This window comes from Hoplias malabaricus, chromosome 16 (genome assembly GCF_029633855.1).
Source record: "Hoplias malabaricus isolate fHopMal1 chromosome 16, fHopMal1.hap1, whole genome shotgun sequence".
Taxonomy (NCBI): Eukaryota; Metazoa; Chordata; class Actinopteri; order Characiformes; family Erythrinidae; genus Hoplias; species Hoplias malabaricus.
In genome coordinates, this window is record NC_089815.1 from 8507084 (window position 1) to 8524055 (window position 16972).

General features: G+C 43.0%; 1 protein-coding gene across 7 annotated transcripts in view; it reads right to left on the reverse strand.

Moving 5' to 3' along the window:
- Positions 1-16972, reverse strand: part of LOC136672315 (polyamine-modulated factor 1-binding protein 1) — a 188224-nt gene that overhangs the window by 16009 nt on the left and 155243 nt on the right. For all 7 annotated transcript variants that reach the window (XM_066648311.1, XM_066648313.1, XM_066648312.1 and 4 more), the window contains 8 exons: positions 12525-12746; positions 11964-12194; positions 10728-10958; positions 6900-7022; positions 5555-5660; positions 3712-3869; positions 3224-3470; positions 1639-1828 (listed from right to left, as the gene is read on the reverse strand). In XM_066648311.1, coding sequence (XP_066504408.1) covers positions 1639-1828; positions 3224-3470; positions 3712-3869; positions 5555-5660; positions 6900-7022; positions 10728-10958; positions 11964-12194; positions 12525-12746 — 1508 coding nt within the window. The remainder of the gene's footprint in view (positions 1-1638; positions 1829-3223; positions 3471-3711; positions 3870-5554; positions 5661-6899; positions 7023-10727; positions 10959-11963; positions 12195-12524; positions 12747-16972) is intronic.

Sequence of the window (16972 nt, forward strand, 5' to 3'; positions counted from 1 at the left end):
GTCACCACTGGAGCATGAGAGATAGAATCAAAGAGGTGGCCAGAGAATGTTTACAGCCAGGTGAAGCAACTAATCCAATCCCACAAAATCTCTTTCTCTTTCAATACTAAAATATTAACTCAAAGTCACCATGGCGTGCAAAATCACTGTACACATGGACACACTCAGCCCAGACACAAAAGACTATATGTCCTTCACATAAACAAAACGAGAGACAGAGACTGATAGAGCAATAAAGATATGTAACTAGAGACAGCAATCACTTTTTAGTAAACTGTTGGGGAGAGAGAGAGAGAGGTACATTAGGAGGTGCTGTGTTAATTTTTGTGTAGGTGGGTGTATGAAAGTGAACAGAGAGCCCAGCTCGCCCCCCCCCAACCACACACACACTCTCTCACTTCCTCTCTCCCCATTGACAAGCTGGCCACAGTAACAGCTAATCGATCTCTTGTAAAATCCCCCAGCACACCCTTGGTGGGCTGATCAATATCCCTGGCAATTAGAATCCCCTATCTGCATGGTTGCAGGGACCTCGCCGTGTCTCTGTGGCCCACAAACACCCAATTTAGTCCTCGGCCTATCACTTAATTACTAAATCTCCCGTAATGCGTATTGGCAGGCGGATGGTGGCTCTTAGCGGTGGCCCGACGGCTGACTGAACAAGAGACCTTTGGCAAGGTGCTGGTTAAGACGCTCTTCTTGCCGGCGTTTAAACATCTGATCTCACATGGGGCCGTGACCCTCACACATCCAGCCCACCCACACACGGCAGGCAGGGGGGAGAAAGATTGCACTCTAGAGGTATGGAGCCAAAAACCACTCGCGGAACTGCTAGAAGCGATGAAACACTCACTGTCAGAATGTGTGTAGAAGTGAGCATGATACACTGAAGAGTTTCAGCACTTCTGCTCAGTGGAGTGTTTCTGGCCACTCAGCCGAGGTGTTAAGGTATCAGGATGAAATCCATGCTGCGGTTTGAGCTGAGAAATATGGATCCATCAGCTCACAGAGGCCCTGTTGGCTGGCTGAGAGTGGAGAAGTCGGCACAGGCTGACTGCTGAGCCTTTGCAGTGGGGGACTACATTCATTACCTCTTCTGCAGTTGCCACCTTTAACTTTCCTGAATAGCCAGACAGCAATTATGCCCAGCACTGTGACAGCTCCGAGGTGCTTTCGGCGCCTGCTAGAGGTCAGGGCTAAGGGTTAATTTAATGGTTGTTTCTAAACGGACACTGAACAAAACCTTAAACTGATAGTGCTTTAAATAGCTGAAAATATAAACAAATAAATACACATTGATTTAAAGTGTTCATGTTCTTATAAATATCATTAATATATCCATACCGTCCTGTTCGGAACACATTACGGAATCTTAGAACTGAATAGTTTGGTCCATTGATAAATAAAAGTGTGACTTTCAGTGACAGACAACCATTGTGGGATCAACCGACCATAGCATTGAACAGTTTATAGCAAATTTATAAACATTTTGTTTTTTTTTATCATTATAAAACAACCCAATAATTTTATTGGATTTGGCAACTGCATGACAATAATTAGCAAACAGCATGCAGGACCGCACTGAGACACCACAGCAAAAGTGATTTTGAAATCTGTTTGCCTTTGTGTGGTGTATACCTGTAGTCCTGTAGTTCCTGTTCAGTAGAGTATAGTCTCTGCTGGAGTCTCCTAAGCTCGGCCTGCAGCCTCCTCTGGCTTTGCTCTGCCCTTACCACCTCGGCCACTCGCTCGGTCAGCTGTTCCTGAGCCCGCTGCTGCCCTCCCTCCAGCAGTAGCAGCTTCTCTTCCTGACGTGCCAGCTCCTGTGCTGGAAAACACACAAACACACAGACCTTTTACAGCAAATCTAAAGGTATAGGCCATGCATATGAACAAGTTAAACTATGATTTTTTTTACAACTTTACACACTTTGTTTACAGCATTTTCTGCTACTACTTGGTCTGTGCTGTAATTTGTAAATGGCTTAGTAATTGGCTCTGTAGCAGAGTGGTTAAGTCACTTCTCATATTGGTTTATATTAAGCCTGTATCTATACAAATCCCACATGAATGCATAGGTTAACTCCTGCTCTGCCGACACCTGTACTTTTATGCACATTACATACCTCTACGAAGATGTCATTGTCTGTTGTAGTCAGCTAAGTCTCCCTAGTGCCTGGTGTAAAAGTGTATGTACGAGTGTGAGAGCACAGGTGTGCGAGAGTGAGTATGTGTCTGACATGGCCCGAGGCTCTGAACTGATGGGCTGTTTCATTCCAGACTAGCCACTAAGGCTGCTGGAGCCACATGCAAACAGGTGACTAGCTCCCTTAGCTTATTAAAGCTAGCCCTGAAGGCTCTCCTGCCACCAAAGACAAGACTAGTCTCTTCCTCTATCTCATACACACACACACACACACATTCCCTGCTCTCTCTCTCTCTCTCACACACACACACACACTCTTAATTGTTTTCTATTTTCTCAAATATCTGGGGCCCAAAGAGAACAAAATCCATTTAAATCATAGTGTGAGGGCCTGCTCAACATTCAGCATGCACAACTGCCTCTGCTGCTTTTTATGATTAATACACAAAAAGCCTCACAGTCATGAAGAATTTGTGAGGATGCCTGCACTTATGTCAAAATCTGACAAACTCTAAGCAGGCTAAATCACATTATGTATTAGCTAGAGCTGGGCAATTAATCTGAAATTAATCGAAATGGACATTCAGAACTTCTAATTGACGTAATCATGCCTGCATCAATTAAGCTGATTTAAAAAAAATGTGTTCATTCTTGTATTTGGTTTTGTTTTATTTCTGTTATGTACCCCACTGTGTCCTGCACTGTCCCATTAAAACAACTCTACCACATATATAGTCATGTTACTCTGCCTCATCCGATCTGCCACATGGAGGAAAAGCTAAACACAGAGGCCAGCCAAATAACTTGAGCAGCTTGTAACAAAGTCTGTGTCACAATATTAAATATGAACAAAAAGCTCCCAGCTTTAACACTTGAGCATAGTTACAGTACAGACCTTGTCAGTGAATTATGACGTCAGAAGACAAAATATATAATTGTTCATTAATCATCATCAAGGTGAAATGTTCAATTAATCGTGATATTGGTTTGCAGTCATATCGGCCAGCACTAATGTTAGCTGAATACTTGCTAATTTGACTAGTTTCTATGGACATATGATGGCACTAAGTTTCTCACCGTTGTCTTTGCATCTGGTGTGGGCCTCCTTCAGCTCATCACGCAGCTGGAGCAGCTGTGTTCTGAGGGCAGCACACTCACTCTCCTTTTGCCTCCTCTCTTTCCTGGCACCGCGGAGGTCGGCCTCCAGGACGTGCACTGCAGCGGCCTGCCTCTCTGCCTCCTCAGTCCGGCCGCGGATCTTGTCCCGTGCCTGCAGCAGGTCAGCCTCGGAGCGCCTCAGCAGTGCGTCTCTCTTCTGTATGGCCTACGAGAGCACAAGATGGGGCAGGGTGGAGGGGTGAGCTGTGAGAAGGTCCAGGAGAAGCTTACGCAAGTCTATATGTCTTAAAAGACAGAGGAAAAGGGCAAGACTTACTGAACTTATCAAAAACCTTCAAGCAGATCCTGTGTCTGTGTTTGCTTGCAAGCCGTAGGCAGTCTGGCAAAGCGTGTGTATTTGACTTTTGTAAAAAATATTGTGTGTGTATGTGTGTGTGGTTGTTCACCTGCTCTTTCTTGGCACACTGCCTACAAGCTGCCTCTAATTCCTTCTCCAGTTTGGCTGCCCTCTGCTCCAGAGCGTCCACCTCTGCCTGCCTGCCCTGGGCTGCGCACACAGCATCCGCCTGGAGCTGTCTCACCAGTTCCTGCAGTCTCTCCACCTCTGTCCAGCACGGCACCCAAATCAGAGATCACGGTTTAATTATTCAATCTGCAGTCAAGATATTAACATTTTTATGTAAAAGAAAAACAAAAAAAAGTACAGAAACAAAACTGTAAAAAAAAGAAAGATAAATAATAAATAAAGAAAATATTATTTTCAATATGGGCGGCACGGTGGCGCAGCAGGTAGTGTCGCAGTCACACAGCTCCAGGGGCCTGGAGGTTGTGGGTTCGATTCCAGCTCCGGGTGACTGTCTGTGAGGAGTTGGTGTGTTCTCCCCGTGTCCGCGTGGGTTTCCTCCGGGTGCTCCGGTTTCCTCCCACAGTCCAAAAACACACGTTGCAGGTGGATTGGCGACTCGAAAGTGTCCGTAGGTGTGAATGTGTGTGTGTGTGTCTGTGTTGCCCTGTGAAGGACTGGCGTCCCCTCCAGGGTGTATTCCCGCCTTGCGCCCGATGATTCCAGGTAGGCTCTGGACCCCCCGCGACCCTAAGTTGGATAAGCGGTTACAGATAATGGATGGATGGAATTATTTTCAATATTATTCTTTTTTGCCTCAATAAAACGTCTTAAATACTATATCCTTTCAGACCCATAGGGTTAAGTAGTTATTACACAGTGGAAAGACGGACAGAAACATTTTCTGACATGAAGCAAAAGAGTTTTATTTTATGTCTAAATTATGTTTAAATTTGGCAATTCTAATGCTTTACCAGGTAAAGCTGTTAGTCCCATTTCCTGATATCTAACTTCCACAGGAATATTTCCTGGACTATTTCGTTGCTCCTGACATTATAGGGGTACCATACTTTGCAGCAGTCTGATACTGAGATTGGATATTAGCCCTGATATTAATACAATTAGCTGGATCGGGTATCAGATAATCAGGCAGATCCATGGGACAGATCCATTCACTTTAATTTGTTTGCGATAACTGTAACAGCATACATCTGCAGGACATGTGCAGCGTGCCAGTAGATGTGACTTTAAATCAGAGAAAACAACATGGATGGAGCCAAATAGTCAGCTTTATGGAGGTATTTAACACTTGCTCCACAAACAAGTTTGATGGTAATATGCCATATCTGCAAAAAATTGTAGCACTGCAAAATGCTAAAAGCTATGAAGATTTCCTAATGTTACCATCAAACAAACAAAAAGAAGCAGGAGACATTACTTTGAAACAGTGACCTTTGGTGAATGCACTGCAACAATGAAGAAAAATTTGCAACCAACAAAATAAAAGTGACAAAAATAAGGTTCTGAAATATATATTTTTCAAAGCGCAACCCATGTCAGTTTTTGAAGACGAAGGCTTTTGTTGCCTACTTTAACGCATGGAACCAAGGTATCATTTACTGTCAGGACACTATTATTCCAAGACTGCCATCAATGGTATTGGACCAGTATTGGGTATCAAACAATTCACAAAATGTATGTATCGTATCAGACAAAAAAAAGAAAAGTTGATCGATGCATCCCTAGCTTTGCTCTGACTTTCCCACAACAGTACAATATCAAACACACACACACACACACATATCTATATGAAAAAAGATGCAGGGCTCAGAAGGCTAAGCCAGTGAACTAGTGGTGGGAAAGCACTTGGAAACTGGCTCTGCGTGAGCTGATTAAAATCAGTGTGAGAGACACAGACAGTGTGCGAGCATCATTCACACACTCACCCGCCAGGCTGCTGTCTTTGAGCTGCCTCTGTCTGCATGCTTCCTCTTTGAGTTGCTCCAGCTCGCAGGCCCCCTGACCACAGCGCTCCAGAGAGTGGGATAGTGCCTGGGGACACGCGCGCACACACACACACACACACACACACATACACACACACATACATACACAGCTGTCACACACCTGTCACACATCTGTGAGTATGCCTCAGGGGAGGAGCAGAGATGCCCCAGGCACTGTGGAGGCCCACCTGAGGAGTGAAAATCCCCCCCCTCACTGTCTCTGGCCCTCAGGCCATCTCTCCACCTGCCTCTCCCTCTGCCTCCACACTACTTCTGCAGCCTCATTTAGCATCCACTGCACACGCGCGGCCAGGGACACGTCCCATGCATATACACAGCCATTTCCTGACAGGTGTCACCTCCAATCTGGCAACCTGTTCATCTGAGGCATTAACCGTCCTGCAGTCCCACATAGAGTGTGTGGGTTCCATCTCTTAATTACCACGGCAACCTGGAGTGCACGTGTGCCTGCGTCAGCACCTGACAGGTCAGGTGACACGTCAAAAAGTGCGTGTAACCTGTCGTCCATCCTTCTATTTACGGCTGTTCATGTGTGCTAAGTGCCTACATACTATGCCTTTTTACAAGTCGTGGATAAAAAAGCTGTGAATTAACTAAGTGCTAAATAATAATAAAAAAAAACATGAAAAAATTGAGAAAAAATTAGAGACAAGGCATGTTAGGGGCCAAAGACAGTGTCTAACCCCCTCATTTAGGCCCATTAAAATAACGAGGTGTCACAAAGCAGTGGTTCTCTACGCTCGGGTGCTGACACCCGTCAAGACAAATCTATATTTCATGGCCACTTACAGATGTATAAATAGCCAAACGAGGTGCTCTAACCATCTATAAAACGCCACTAAAAGGTTGCCGGAAGATGGCGGGCACTGTCAGCGCACCCAACGGGTAATCAATCTGTTGGAAGAAGGGGCTGGCGGTGGTGGGAGAAGGGGCACTAAATCAACGGCTACGCTAACGTAGAGCCGGACTGACATGCCGCCACTTCAGCTGACGTGCAGCCCACTCGACAGCCTGATGGATCGCTCCACTACAGTCCATTAAAGCCCAACGGCTGGCCGACACGCTGCCATAACAAACAATTAGTCACAAAAGGTGCTCGCAGGACAGGCCAAGCCTGACTGGGTGGAGCTCAAGACAGATCCATGTCTACTACCATTGACACAGAAAGTGTTAACAGGTTTTTTCAATCATATATACATACAAAGTTAGTGTCCTGTTCAGAACCACAAAGTCCAGAAGTGATATCTGCTGAATTTTCATGCACCTGTTCTAGTTCCTGGATGTGGGACAGCTGGGATTCGTAGTCCGAATCAGAGTGCATGTGAGTAGCTCTGTACACAGAGAAATCAGACTGGAGCTTCACCACAGACTCCTCTTGCTCCTCCACCTGGAAACACATGCAGACACAGATTTTATGCAATGCCCGAATATGCACCTAATATTTATAGTAATATTTACATTTCATTATTAACCAAATGTCTGTGTGTATTCCAAATGTAATCATGTAAAACATACTTAAATAAGGATCACATACACTATCAGCCCAAAATTGTATACCGTGCCAGCCTCCAACAATTACATAGTGCAGTTTCTGTGGTGCTGAGCCCAGAGTAGCAAAGACACAGGCTCTACTCTCCCTATTGCAGTTCAGTGAAGCATCAAATGATTCTGTAATTTTAGGGCAACAAATACTACATAAAGTTTATTTAAAATTTGCTCCTTCAAATGGATGCCTGATATTGAGCATGACAGCATGCTGCAGCAGAGCATTATACAAGCTGTGTGTACACAATGAAACATCTCTGTCCACAATGGAGAAATCATAATATATCAATATAATTTGTTCCAATACCAAAATAATTTATTTCTACAAATTTTCCAAACACAGTTTATGCCTTAAGCTCTGGTTGGACTAGACTCTCCTTACTGAAATTTCACAAGCAGAATCACATTCATTTCAGTAGAATTTGTGCTTAAAGTAGCCGACCTCACTAATTATAAAGCTTAACTATGAATTTTCAGTTAGTTAAATGGACCTGGCAGTTGAGTGTGCCACAGTTTGTCTATGCATGCTGTTTGTCTCCATCTCTCTCCTGTGTGAGGTGTTTGTTAATGGCAGTAAAGTTCCTCCATCTCCCCTAGATAAATCAGTCCAAGGCAGCGGTGTCAAGAATAATCTCCCTGTGTCTCTGCGTGCTTACTCAGGACTTCACTGAGCTCGTGTGCATATGAAGTACTCCCAAATGGGTTCCAGCTTTATGAAGATAATATATCTGTCAGTGGCCTGCTTTCATTACGCCCTATTGTTTGTTGCCTTTGTTGTGAGAGGCTGTTGCAGAGAAAGAGGAGACAACAATGTGAATAGAAGAAAAAGAGGGAACGAGAGAGATTCATAAAAAGAGACATACCCTAAGTGAGATGAAGACAGACTGAGCATTCTTACTGATGAGCTGTATTGTTTCAAAACAGTCAAAGTGATCGGCTCATTAGATCTCTATCTCTCTTGCTCTGTGTGTGTGTGTGTACTAACAGTTTAAAGTCTAAGTGGACATGCTCAGGTCCCACAAGTAAAGGCAGGGGATGAATCACTTACCACACAATATATGCGCATATTACTATTCTGTGTATAAACCAGGCTTGACTAAATATTTATTGATAGAGCACGGATATTTAGCGGCATTTTTTTGTAAACTAGCAGACACCTTTTATATGAATGAACATGAAAAAGTCTGTACAATCTTCTCTTCTGTGAGAAAAAAAAGTCATTGCTGTGGGCCAGTCAAGATGCTTTCAGGAGAGAAGAAAATAGGTTTATGACAGGGTTGTAATTACTTGGATCAGGAGAAGCAGAAAGTGCAGCCAACTTCTAACACGAAACACTGAACATTCCTAGAGATGTATTTGAAAAACGAATCGTAACATTCACTGAAAATAATACTGTAAAAGCAAAGTGTGCATGAAATAAACATTGATATAACTGATATATCTGCTGTTGATGTAATGTGTAATTTTCTGTTTGTGAAGTTAAAGGTGCTATATACAACAATGTGCCAGTGAAAGTCTGGTATTCTAGGGCTCCAGAATATCAGACCAAAACAAATGCTTCGTATTCAGCATGGTCTCCCTAATTCTATCAAGAAGAGAGGCCCAACGGTGCTTAATAACAACAAATCATGATTACTCAAGCCAGCCACTCAGGAAAACAGACATGGAACATTATTTAGCCATCAAGTGACACACTGAGGGGAGGAAAAGTCAGTTCTGAGTCATGTTGGAGCCTTGAGTGGCAGTCCTTAGAGTAATTTCACATCTACTTTGTTTGGTCTAAACCAAAATAGCAGACATAAAAGGGGCCTTAGGCCATTTACTCATTTCCTTCGCTTCAAATATAGTACAAACATGTATAAAAAAAAAATTAAAAAAAATAAATAAAAAAATAAATAAATAAATAAATAAACCTTTAATTAAAATGTAAATTTGTTACCATAACCATACCATTCTGCCTTGAGTGAAAACTGCATACTCAGTGAACACTGAACACCATTTGATTGTGATGTCACATGTTACTGTAGTAAAAATAAATAAAAGCTAAAAGGGAAACAAATGCCTTACTTCTGCTTTATGCCAAACCGCACACTCGCACACTACATAGGTTATAAGAAAATACTGCATCATTATCAGAAGGGCACTTAGTAGTATATGAAGTAAAGTGCACAAAGAGTGCATTCTGGACACAGCATAACAAATTCAACCATTTAAAGTTGAACCCAAAATGTAAATAAGAAGCCAGTAAATATACAAATGTTTTACAACAACTTTCTTTGCTTTCTCCTGAACGTTTCTTAATGCACTCGGCGATCTTACATGCACAATGCTGTGTCTTGTCTCTTGGGGAGAGCAAAATAAAAAGAGAGACAGGCCAAACAGGGCGGGACTGACATGTAAATGTGGCCTCACCGGATACGAAAACAAGCAACTACACACTAATAGGGATCGCATTTACTCCATTATATTTATCATTGGAATGAATTATTTTGCTTACTAAAATGTTTACCTCTTTACCTGTACAAGGTCCTACACTTTTTGAGGACACTGGACATCACTTAAAGAAGGACATACATGCTGGGGGGCACTGATGTGAGAAATGCACAAACATCTGACAGTGTGTGCATTGTGTACTTGTAGGAGGGCTTGACTGAAGGTAGCAAGATCAATAGAGCATATGAGTTTGAGAGTGGCTGGGGGGGCAGGGTTGCTGCTAATGGAGCCACCCTGGTGGAGGTGGGCTCCAGGTAATGAAGGGGAACAAAGAAGAGCTGTAAAGGGTGCAGGTGAAAACAGGGGTCAGCTGGAGGCATCGCACCCAGCTCTGCTCTGTCAGACAAAGTGTGCTGAAGACCAGACCTGTCCCTCTCACTGCTGTGAGCACTAACCATTATTTTAACAAGACAGCGCCAACCCCGCAGGGCTTTCCACTTCATGCTTACCGTGTGTGGGACTGCTGCTTCCCACTTTGCGTATGTGCATTTGTGTAAAAGAAAACAACTTCAGCTCCTCCTAAACTCCAAACTCTGTTTCTCAAAGAGCGCCACAACAAATCCAGGGCCCCCCTCTAACAACTACAAATCAATAAGAACTTCAAGCCCCAGAATCCCACAGGAGTAGTCATCACTGCTCACCTGCAAAGGCTCTCTCATCACATTATTTTCAATGTGAGAGACCTGACCTGAATCGATAGAAAGTGAGGGAACACTCAGTGATGTATCCTGTGCAATGCCACTCTTGTGTACCAGAGGGCAGGGACCTGACACTGCATTTGTGTTGTTAACACTGCAGTTTAAGGCGGAAAAACAGTGTGTAACATTTACTAAGCTTTGCCAAACAGTGGTATATGGTTTCTTAGATTCTCTCTTTATTCCTGGAGTTATGTAATGATATTACTTGTTCATGTAAGCATTAAAATAATGTGTTACATTTTTAATTCTTCTAATCACGTTATAATAACAAATAATTATCACCTTTTTTCATGTTTTCTGGTCAACATTAATCCCTTCAAAATCTATGGCCTCTTTAAGCAGTTTGTTTGACTGACCTGTCTGCGCAGAGCTGAGGTGTTGTCCCGTAGCGTGCAGATGACCAGCTCACACTCCTTTGCGTGTGACCGGCTGAGCTCCAGCTCTCTCAGTGTGTCTCTCAGCTGCTGACTCAGAGCAGCCAGGGCCTCGTCTCCACTCTCCAGCTGAGCACAGCGAGCCTTCACATCCTCCTTCAGAGCCACAGCCTCTGCCTGCAGACACAGCAGCTGCTGCTCACGCTCCGCCGCCTAGACACACAAACAGGCTTAACACACACTGTCTGGAATAGTCTTTGCACAATAAAGATACATCTTTGATGCTCCTTCTACACTCTTACATTGCATTTAGAAATCTCACTCACTGATATTGTGGCCTTTATGCCTTGTGGCCCTTATAAAATGTTAAAATAATATTTTTTAATCATGTTTTCAGGGTCATGGTGGGTCCGGAGCCTTCCCGGAATCATTAAGCACAAGGTAGGAACACACCCTGGAGGGGTCACCAGTCCTTCACAGGGTGGCACACACATTTACACATTCACTTCTATGGACACTTTTGAGTCGCCAATCCACCTGCCACCTCCGGAAACCACAGCACCCGGAGGAAACCCATGTGGACACGGGGAAAACACACCAAACTCCTCACAGACAGTCACCCGGAGCGAGACTAGAACCCATAACCCCCAGGTCCCTGGAGCTATGTGACTGCAACACCGTGCCACCTGATATGTAACTTAATTAAGATTATATTAAAATAAATATTTATGATTGGCCAATTTTACTTATAGTTTTTTGGACTGTGTTTAATATGGGTCCACTAGGGGAGTAGAAATGATTAATTAAACGCATTTTCTAGCGCTCTTATCGCTTCATTCAGTGTCACTAATGGTATAATCAGGCCTAAGAAACTAAAGTCGGCTGGTGATATTTGTTTGAAGTTTGACCAAAACCTAAAGAAAATGATATAGTCATTAACTTTTTTAATGCTGGTATATTAAACTGTATTTGAACAGCACATTTACACCACTGACACTGCAGCCATGTATGAGATACTGTTCATAAGTGTGTCCAAACAGTTAGCCTCCTTCAGCTACTACTCAGGCTAATCATTCTCAGATATACTGCTAGAATGTGTTATTCTGACCGCTTGTACAAAGAGTCGGACCTTTTTATCCTGTATATTGTACTACACTTGTTTATGTTGTACATTTCCTTTCCTTTTCCGGTATGTATGTATTTATCTAACTATCTAACCTGAGCCCTGGTCTCCTTCAGGTCCTCCTCTTGGAGGTGGAGGGTGCTCTGCAGGTCTGCCACTTTGTTCAGACAGGCCTGATACTTATGTTTGTAGAGCTCTATGGATTCGCTGAGCGCCTGTAGCCTGGTCTCTGCATCTGAAGACAATTTTTGAGCTTCCAGCAGTTCAGCTCTGAGGCGCCGCAGCTCAGAGTCCTGATCACGCAGTGTCACTACACTACGGGAAGCCTGGGAATGAAACACACACACACACAAACATCCATTAAAATGGAAGTTCATACATTTCATTTTGAAATTTTCATTTCACTGTCCACCTTCTTTTGCATCTTATTTCAAATTTTTCCCGAAACATCCAAGAAAATTAGTAACTAGTAATAAGTGGGCAGTTGCTCTTTGAATCACAGGTCCTTAAAGTTTCTCTCAGTACGCATCATTCCAGCTTCCAGCGTTTGCAGTTTGAAAAGTTTTTCTATTCATATATTTATAAGCTCCTCTGGAAGAAAGTGACTGCTAGATGAATAGACATATTAATAATAATATTAGATATGGACTGCTCACCTCCTCTTCTGTGTCTCTCTGCTGCTTTTGGACTGTCTCTAGCTCTCTGTGCAGGTGATCCATGTTGACTCTGTGCTGCTGGAGGCGACTCTGGGCCTCCTGGAGCTCCTTCCTGAGTCGCTGCGTCTCTTCCTCCCGGCTTTCCCTCTGGCCCCGTGCTTCCTGCTGCCACTGCTGCACCTCTGCACGGAGCTCACGCAGTGCCACGCGCTGACCCTCACACTGAAAAATGGCCCAGCAACATCAACACAGTTCAATCATTCAGCCATTTTCTTCAATGACGCTAATTCACAGAATGAAACAGTCATTACACTCCTACCTACAGGCCTGGAAGTACCAGAGATTGTGTATTAAACAGGTTTAAATCTGGTTACCCCTATTTTGGGGACCTGCACAATAGAGCATACAATGGTTCATCAAGGGACAACAAAGCATTTTCTGTCCTCATATAAAAGTGAAAGAATCATATATAATTGCATATACATTCATTCATTCTTTTGAGAGATGTGGTGTGGCAGAAGCCTGCCCAGGATCATTGGGAGCAAGGCAGGAAGACACACTGGACAGAGCACAGCTTTGTTCAAATCACATGTTTTAGTTACATTTCTAAGGAATATGTTAAAATATGGGTGGTGCAGCAGGTAGTGTCGCAGTCACACAGCTCCAGGGACCTGGAGGTTGTGGGTTCGATTCCCGCTCCTGTGAGGAGTTGGTGTGTTCTCCCCGTGTCCGCGTGGGTTTCCTCCGGGTGCTCCTGTTTCCTCCCACAGTCCAAAAACACACGTTGGTAGGTGGATTGGCGACTCAAAAGTGTCCGTAGGTGTGAGTGTGTGAATGAATGTGTGAGTGTGTGTTGCCCTGTGAAGGACTGGCGCCCCCTCCAGGGTGTATTCCCGCCTTGAGCCCAATGATTCCAGGTAGGCTCTGGACCCACCGTGACCCTGAACCGGATAAGGGTTACAGATAATGAATGGATGGACGGATGGATGTTAAAATATTCCTAGCAGGGAACTTAAATGTGTCTCTTTTCTTTCTGCAAATTTAACTGCACAGTTTGTTCAACACAATCTTCTGGTTAAGACTGAAAGATGAAAGGTTTCTGACTCAAAAAACACAATGAAAATTTGTGCCTGACTGTAAAGCCTGAAATATTCAGTGTTAAATAAATATTAAGACAGATATTCATGGACCAAATAATGTGTATAATTAATGTAATACCCAATGCTCAAAGAAAAATACATGGCTTGACGGGCTGGGTTTGTGTAAATATGAGAATTCTCAAAATATAAGATCAATATTTTATTGTGAAAGATATGAGAGCAATAGCATAATATTTACTTACATCCTGAGGAGTCGCCCTGCACCATTTTTTACTGAATTGTCTTAAGAAACCCCTTCCAACACTTTTCACATCTGCTAACAGAAGTAGTTATGTTACTAAATGTTACAAAATATTCTTCCGCTTGTTGCCTGTGATCACACACCCTTCAGAAAAGCAATCTGACACTTGACCAAGGATTCATTAACACATTTTCTTTAACCACTTCATCCTGGTCACTGTCGCAGTGGGTCCAGTGTCTACCCAGAATCACTGTGCACAGGACAGAGAGCACAACACTGACAGGGTGCCAGTCCATCACAGTTGAGTAAGTTTCTAAAATTTTGTATGTGACTGTAGTTACACACACACACACACACACACACACACACACACACACACACACACATACATACCAGAAGGGCTGGTGAACATGGGAGAAGTCTGATTGCACCTTGAAGTAAAGCTGTGGCAGTTTAATGGCAGCAGCTCTACATTAGATCATTAGACTCCAGAGAACAATATTCCAGTTGGGATAATCTTATTTTTTCTCCATGTTGATGATGCATTACAAAAATAAGAAGCTGTGTAACAGATGTCTCACATGGTGAAAGTAATAAATCACACTGGCTTTTTCACCCCAACATATACAAACACACACGCGCACACACATGCACACAAAATATTGGCTTTGTGATATAACTTCTACTGTGATTTATTTAGCTTGTTGAGGACCCTGCATGAAGCTCCCTCTGTGAGGAGAATAAGAACAGAGAGAAACTGATTGCTGCACATTTACCTTGCAAGCATCATTAAGAGCGCAGCACTAATTGTGTTGTTTTAAAAGAGTGAAATCTGATAATGACTCCATTAGTGACTCCACTGCACTGATGTCTCTCAGGGGCTGCACTGAGTGGAGCACTGTGGTGGGCTTAACTGATTACAGGGAGAGGAAGAGAGAGAGATACAGAGGTAGAGAGAGTGGGAGAAAGTAATAAAGCGGGAGAGAGAGAGAGAGAGAGAGAGAGAGAGAGAGAGGTTTTTATGAGAGAGAGATAATGCAAGATGCAAAAGATCACGAAGGACAGTGAAAGAGAGGTGAGAGAGAGAGACAGACAGAGAAATAAAATGAGACAGAGAGAGAGAGAGAGAGAGAGACTCGGACACATGGAATACAGAAAGTGTGGAAGAAGGATAAGACAGAAGACAGAAATTGAAACAAAGAGGAGTAAAAGGGTGAGAGAAAAAGAAATAGAGTGGGAGAACTTGAGAGAGAGAGAGAGAGAGAGAAAGAAAGAACTAATCCATATTACAGCAGCGTACTGCATGGCTGCATACATTACAGCATCAATCAGTGCTAAGCTGCAGTGTAATTTTCTAACTCCCCATTTCTCTCCCAACCTCATCACACACACAACACCCCATGGCTATTTCTGATGAGATTCAGTGCCTGAGAGAGAGAGAGGGAGGTGGTATTAGAGAGAGAGAGAGTGAGAGAGAGAGAGTGAGAAAGAGAGAGAGAGAGAGAGAGAGAGAGAGAGAGTGAATAAGAGTGTGTGTGTGTATTTGGGTGAGAGACAGAGAGAATGAATGGAAAGACGAGATGATAAAGTGTTTATGGATCTCTCTCTCTCTCTCTCTCTCTCTCTCTGCTCTGTTCCACCACTGATTAATTTCCAACTAGATCGCTTGGCCAGCAGTATTATTAGCATAAAATTTCCATGGATCAGGCCCTGCAATGAAACCCCTTCATCAAGTCGCTTGTCAAACATAAAAATTTCAAATCTCATTTTGTTTCTAATATCATTTTCATATGGAGGAGGGGAGAAGGAGAGGGAGCTGCTGGGAGACTGGAGGGAGGAAAGTAGGGGTGCAGAGGATGGGGGCAAGGGACTGATAGAGAGATGCAGAGAGTGAGAGCACGAGAGAAAAAGAGAGAGAGAAGACTGACAGAGAGAGAGAGAGATAGAGAGAGAGAGAGAACACACGCAAGAGAAAGAGAGCGAGAGAGAGAGAGAGAGAGAGCAAGAGAGAGAGAGAAGGCCTGCTGTTGTGCCCTGTTCAAACTGAGTCATCAATCAAAATTAAAAGAGCTCTGAGCTGGTTTGCAAGTGTCAAGTGTTGAGCAGACTGTGTTGAAGGCAGAAGAAGAAGGACTCGTTTGTGAACAGTCCTTTGGGCAGTTTCAATAGGTCAGATAAAATAGGGCTATTTACACATTCAAATATTCAAAATAAGTTTAGTAGATGATAATTACATATTAACACTGAACACCATTTATTTGTGTTCAGTGTTAATATGTAATTATCTGAACATGCATTTGTAGGATGCATGTCTGCGTGGTCAGACATGCATCCTACAAAACCATTCTCAGATAAGAATTATTATACTCGCTTACCATGCAATTCCAATCATTTACAACAATTTGTCAGTGCACGTTCTAAAAATAATGTAAAAAAATTTGTATATATAAATTTAGACTGTATAATTCTGTATAACACACACTCTCCTCCATCTCCCAATCTCAGTCATAAACTCTGAGTCTGACCGTCTCTGTCAGCTGCCGCCATAAATAACAATAAATATCATCTCCCTACGCAAATGTGAAACACTTTCATACGCACATAACCACACACACGCCTCCAAACTCACACACGACACACCGAAGACAAAAGACACAGCCATTAATTATGAAAAATACTGCTGCTTTTGGGGAATGGTGGCATTGTGTAGTTTTAATAAGGATACTAAATCAATGCGATTGAATCAATCTTCCGTAATTAAAAAACGCTATATTGTGAAACAATCAAGGTGCATAAACAAGATTAAAATAAATGAAGGAACTGTGCCATGAGCAAAGAGCTCATAATTAAATGAAGCTAATTGGAATTCCATGGCTATGTGTGGTTTGCTAATGCCATGAACACGAGTGTGTGTGTGTGGTAGCGCACTCACTGGAGACCACCCTATACTAAATATCCTCCAGCTACACACACACACACACACACTCTCACACACACACACACACACACACACACACACACAGGGAACTTATCAGAATAGAAGCATAAAAGCACAGTGTTGTTTAAACATGGTGCAATAAACATGCTGTTTAACAGAACTTTAAAAA